This window comes from Erigeron canadensis, unplaced genomic scaffold, assembly GCF_010389155.1.
Source record: "Erigeron canadensis isolate Cc75 unplaced genomic scaffold, C_canadensis_v1 Conyza_canadensis_unscaffolded:212, whole genome shotgun sequence".
Classification (NCBI taxonomy): domain Eukaryota; kingdom Viridiplantae; phylum Streptophyta; class Magnoliopsida; order Asterales; family Asteraceae; genus Erigeron; species Erigeron canadensis.
In genome coordinates this window covers 1-5,998 of record NW_025215617.1, presented here as the reverse complement: position 1 = coordinate 5,998, position 5,998 = coordinate 1, and the positions used below count along the sequence as shown (strand labels likewise).

General features: G+C 32.3%; 1 protein-coding gene across 1 annotated transcript; it reads right to left on the bottom strand.

Moving 5' to 3' along the window:
* Window positions 1–1,718: 1,718 nt before the first annotated feature.
* Window positions 1,719–2,901, bottom strand: LOC122584304. Its single transcript, XM_043756506.1, has 3 exons — window positions 2,488–2,901; window positions 2,362–2,395; window positions 1,719–2,290 (listed from the first exon to the last, which is right to left on the bottom strand). The coding sequence occupies exons 1-3, from the start codon at window positions 2,899–2,901 to the stop codon at window positions 1,719–1,721; spliced, it is 1,020 nt and encodes a 339-aa protein (XP_043612441.1).
* Between the last annotated feature and the right edge of the window lie 3,097 nt (window positions 2,902–5,998).

Here is a 5,998-nt window from a genome sequence, read left to right as displayed (position 1 = left end):
AATATATTTAATCGTATATATTTCAATGATTGCAAGTTAGGTATTAACTATGATTGTTAACTTAGTACCTAAAGTGTTAGAAAAAGTTTATTTTTAGGAGAAGGTATTTTCAGGAATATTTTTTTTCTTAGGACAGTAACTATTGTTGCTAGCACAATGCTACTCTATGCATTTGTGAAATACACCAATGACACTAAAGATTGATTGTAGTCAAAGTGGTGGAGTCATTATCTCATAGATAGGGTTTTAGGTAGATGTGGTTGATATTACCCGACTAGAACTTGACCTGATTGGAAATTTAGGTTGGAATTTTAAACCCTAACCTGAATCTTATTAACCTGCACGTGACCCATTTGACCTAGTCCGGTGAGACATGTTGGCGGCTTGGTAGCAGGTTAAATGGGTTGATTTTGAGGTTAAATGGATGTTAGGTCATCCTAGGTCATGTAGTCAAAGTAGTGGAGTCATTGTCTTAAGTCAGGTTTTGTTCACTTCAAATAGTTACCTAAAACTATAAGTCAGGTTTTAATATTCATATATTACTAAAACTAATTGTGTTTTAAATTTTAAATTTTTCAGCTGTTCTTTCTATTTGTGAGAATAGACATTATTATCTTCTTTGTTTCGATCTCAAAACAAACAAAGGTTATGCCATTGACAATATCAAAGCAGAAGACAATTCGATTGACAGATACCAGGAAACTATTTTTTTGTTGGTAAGATTATTAGATAAACTAAATAATATATTTAGTCATTTATGTTACAAAAACATACCAAGTAATCATTATCAATTTTACACTTCAGGGAGAATTGTTGGTTGACTATCTCGAGTACAAGAAGCATCCTCACCTACAAGATGTTGCATTTCCTAAAGTAGAAAGGTTAAGCATGATATGGCAAACATCCAATAATGGAAAAGATTGTGGAATTTTCATGATGAGACACATGGAATGTTTTATGGGTAATGGACTCAAAGGTTTGAAGTGCGGATTTAAGAGGGAAGGAGAATTTCAACAAAAACAATTAAACTGTTTGAGGATAACATATCTCAACACAATTTTGTTATCTGAATTCAACACATTAAGATGCAAGGTTTATGATGAAGTTGAAACTTATGAAGCATTTCCCGAAGAGACTAAAAAAGGTTTGAAAGAAAAAGCTTTAGAAAGATATCGAGAAAAGGATAGAAGAAGGGAAGAATGTGCTTGAATGAAATAAATATTACAATTTCTTTTGTACTTTATGTTCTTAACTTTTATGAGTTGTGTTTTGTAATTTCTAATTGATGGCTATTAATCTGATATTAATCTTGTTTGTTCAGGATAACATGAATGTTTGAGTTAGATTTCAATGACAATATATTTTACTTTTTGTCCAATTATTGTTTATGACTTTCTTTTATTATTTTAGCATTAGTTCTATATAATCTGAATATTGAGTTTGAATATTGAATTATTGTAAAATAATATATTTTGCCAGTTTCCTCCATATTATTTTTGGCTTTATATACAAATAATTACCAAGCTTTAAAAGAAACCATACAAACATATAACCCAACAATTGTCCATGTTGCCACATAATAATTTGAATCTTGTATAATACTGTGATTGAATACTAAACACACACAAAAAAGATGAATACAGAAACTGAAAAAAGCTTATTTGAATTCCAAATCTAAATGATTACAGAAAAATGAAATGAGTTTATTTGGGGACATTTCAAATTGAAACTAACCAATAGGAATGAAAGTATCTATATGCAGTTCTAAAATGAAACATTTCATTTTTTCTTAGTTTCTCCTTTTCTAACTTCTCAGCCTTAATTCTGATTGGACAAGTTCGAATATCATGTTGCTGTAGAGATTTGCAGTATGCACAATTTCTCCAATTCTTTTCTTTCAAAATAGCCTCTTCTCGGTCACTCTTGAGCCTTCTTTTAGTTCCACAACCTTTATTTCGTATATTTTGTGGATTAGTTACTTCATTTGAAGAAGGTTGAGGCAGTCCAGTCATTGCAGCCATAAATTCTTTTGAACCCATTGGAGGCTTAGAGCCCATATCATCACCAGCTTTCTTTTTCAACTCTTCCAAAGTGTCTCTAAATTGAACAAGTTTTGCTGGGTCAGCCAAATACCTATTTACACAAGCATCTACATTTCGGAAAATATCAAGTAAAATAGGCTTCAATTCATTCTTTTGATTCGGCAACAAATTCAGTTTGCCAACTCTTCGTCCAGGTACAACACACTTCATCCATCTCTTTGTTATATACTCATCTGGTATCTCTTCCACTCCACATAATCTCAAAACATAGTAAATATGTTTGCAAAAAATCCCACATCTTTCAAATTTTTGCACGAACACGTTACTACTTTATCTTCAAAATTGAAAGTAACCTGACGATGGACAAAAAGATGTAAATACAATTATCTAATCAGGATTATTTCTAAAGCATAGTAACTTATATACAAATGAAGATATAACATGCCTGGCTATGACGATGAACAAGTTCATCAAAATAGTTAGGATTTGCATCTCTGTCAATAGAGTCATCAATATCACATGATTTGACACTTGTATCAGTTATTGAAAAAGTCTTCGAACCATCAGTCAACTCGGAAACATTGAAACAAAGGCAATGTTTGAAGGCCTCACACATTTCTTTCTGGATATCCAAAATAACATCATGCGTAAACAACGTATGAGCGTGTCTTTCCAATGCATATTCAGTTGCCAGATCAAGAGTGGTATACATCGATTTTTGATCATTTTCAGATTGAACCCATCTTTGACTTTGCATAGCAGTATCAAAATGAGTATAAAACTCAATCAAAGTGGAAGACGAATTCATCATTTGCTGAAACATGTGACTTTCACTTTCAGACCTAGATGATGTCCTCATAAGTCCCGACATTTCCCAGTCTTGAAAATATGTGGAATCCAGTTATACCTAAGCTTATACATGTCATTCAACCACTTATTTTCATCAGCATCATACTTTGTAAGAACATGAAGCCATTGTTTGTCAAACTCTTCTTTATTAATCTTATCGGTCCACACAATTTTCAAAAGGTCACCTCTTAATCCAGACTTAAGAATAATGTGAGAAACCTATGTAATAACAAATATTCGAAATGAATATACAATTGTTAATATAGTAAAAAGCAGATAACATACAATAACAGATTAAAGAATAGCTATCAAATAATTAATTACTATAACAGTTGAAAATGAATATATATGAATTTTATAATGGAAAAAAAAACAAATTTAGTTTTTACCTTTACAGGCACCTTCTCCATGATATGCCACATACATAATCTATGTCTAGCCGTCTTAAAAACATCAGAAACAGCCACTTTCATTGATGGATCTTGATCTGTCAATACAACCTTAGGTTCACGAGGAAATGCATTCTTGAATTCATTCAGGAGCCATTTATAGGAAGAAATATCCTCTTTAGCAAGCATTCCAGCTCCAAATGTAACACACTTTTTGTGATTATCAATTCCCGCGAATGGAATGAATACCATATCGTACCTACAAAACAAAAGTATGCTAAAATAAATAAAAGAAGTATTAAATTAAACTGATTATTCAAACTGAAAATTCTATATAAATTTTCAACCATAGCATTCAAATTGATTATTCAAACTGAAAATTCTATGTAAATAATTCAATCAAAACATTTCAAAGTGAATATAAAGTGAGTAATATTTCAAAATGTATAAATGAGTTGCTTACTTGTTAGTACGGTAAGTTTCATCGAAAGATACAACATCCCCAAATGCATAGTAATTCAACTTAGAAACTTCATCTGCCCAAAAGAGACCTGCCAACTCCCCATCATTCACAGTGAAATATTCAAAGCTAAAATCTTCTAAAATTCTTTTTTTTGCTTCAACATGTTAACCATCATCTGAGAATCTGCTTCACCAATATATGAATTGTACTTCCTTTTCCAATTCTTAGTCAGTCTTTGAAGCACCTACTGCTTCATGTCCACCATGAATCTTAGTTAGTATTCTATACCCGACACTAGGTCCTATACTAGCCTCTGTCAAATGATGCAAAAAGACTTGTTTTGAATAATCCAAACTTCTACAAGACTTAAGATGCTTACGAAAATCTGGATGCACAAGAAAGTGATTATGCATCTCCTCAAAATGATAAATGGAATATCTACCTTCAGCATTAAAACTATAAGAATACAAGCTTCACAACTAGTCCTTTGAGTTGGTCTATTTCTACTCTGCTTAGAATCACTTCTTCTTTTCCGTTTGGAACCTCCCTACTACAAACAATCCACTTATATTTTACAAATTGAACACCAAAATCATCTTTAGCGGTCCTATGTGAAAACCTCCTAGGTTCAAAACCACTTGATAGTGCATATTGACTATAAAAGTTGAATGCTTCATCAATACAACCAAATTCCATTCCTAATGAAGGTTTAATCTCATTAGCACACTCTGGAATCCATTTTGAACCAAATTCAGTCTTAATCTCCTTCCCAACTGTATATTTCCTGGAATATACTTAACCGCTACAAATAATTAAAAACAAAATCAATATTCAAAATTAAATATGATTTTACAGAAACATTAATGAAATTAACAAAAATAATTTATATTTGATATGAAAAATAATTGCATTTACTTGTAGTAAAATGAACAAGCAATAAATCAATAGAAATTAGAAAAATAAAAATAAAAAAGAGACTTACTTTCTCCATCTGAAATCGTTAATTCCGTATTATCTGGATATGAATCGAAAATTGAGCTATCAGTAGAGGTAGAGGCATTATTTTGATGATTAATTTCTGAATTTTGTTGAATAGAATTTGAGTTTAGAATGATCGCCATGAGAACGAGAGATTTAGGGTTTGAAATTGGGGAAAAAGTGATTTAAAGGAAGAATAATCCATATTTATAGTAGTTTTTGGAGTTAACGGAGACGGGTAGATGGATTTAACGGTAGACAATGCGAGGAGAGGGAGAGGTGATGAAAGCAAGAGCAATGAGGAGGGGAGAAATACAGGTTCTCACTGTTCGCTCGGTGTGTTGAGTTCGCTCTTGATCCTTTTACTATATATATATAAAGATATGTTTTTTCTCCACACAAGGTAATAATGTAAATTTCGTTTTCAATATTTTAGAAAGTTTGATTAAATATCTTTAGAACTATTGTTAAATTAGATAATATATTTACTACCTATTTAAGTTATTTCGCGTGAATATAGAAGCATAGAAGTGGCTTTTTTTTTCCCTGTTTCCTTTTTTCCTTTTTTTCTTTTTTTTTTCTCTTTTTTTCTTTTTTTTTTTTTTTTTTTTTTTCTTTTTCTTTTTTTTCTTTTTTTTTCTTTTTTTCTTTTTTTTTTCTTAAATTTGGTTCTCGGTAACCTCCGTAGAGGTATTGGCTGGAGTAGAGGGAGGCCAAAATCGAGGGGGGAGGTTACTCTTGGCTGCCCCAATTGCTTTGCCTGTTGGAGGACATGACCGATGAGAGTAATTAGAGGACTAGGACTAGTTTAGGGGTTTGGGTGCTTGGGAGAGGACTAGGATTAGTCTAAGTTAATGTCTAGCTAGGCGCTAAGTTAGCGGGTAAAGGACTAGGTGTATAGGTTACCTTTGTCGTGTTGGAGCTTTTTTGCGAGTAGACTAGGATTAGTTTGGCCTAGTGGCTAAGGACTTTGCTAGTAGGTGTTTAGAAATAGTTTAATCCCCTAGTCCTTAGTCCATTCTCTGCGTATAGTTTGGGTTTCATGGCGGTTCATCCCTTGTTTGAGCCCTTGCTGAAGACTTTGTTTATTATGTTCCTACATTTTATGTTGTTATCTGCGTATTATGGTTGCTAGATCTTATGTACTATGCTAAGGTATTTTTTTAGACCGTACGTTTTGCTACTCTTCTCTACTCGTCAGGTAGCCATATCCACGGACACAGCTGATAGGTATATCGTCTACCATTTTCTCGACAGACACGTATAAACACTTTACC

Coding starts and splice junctions, on each gene's coding strand:
- LOC122584304 (XM_043756506.1), bottom strand. CDS start 2,901: ATGAGGACATCATCTAGGTCTGAAAGTGAAAGTCACATGTTTCAGCAA. Junction 2,396..2,487: donor TTGTTCATCGTCATAGCCAG/GCATGTTATATC, acceptor GTCCATCGTCAG/GTTACTTTCAATTTTGAAGA. Junction 2,291..2,361: donor TGAAGATAAAGTAGTAACGT/GTTCGTGCAAAA, acceptor GATTATGTGGAG/TGGAAGAGATACCAGATGAG.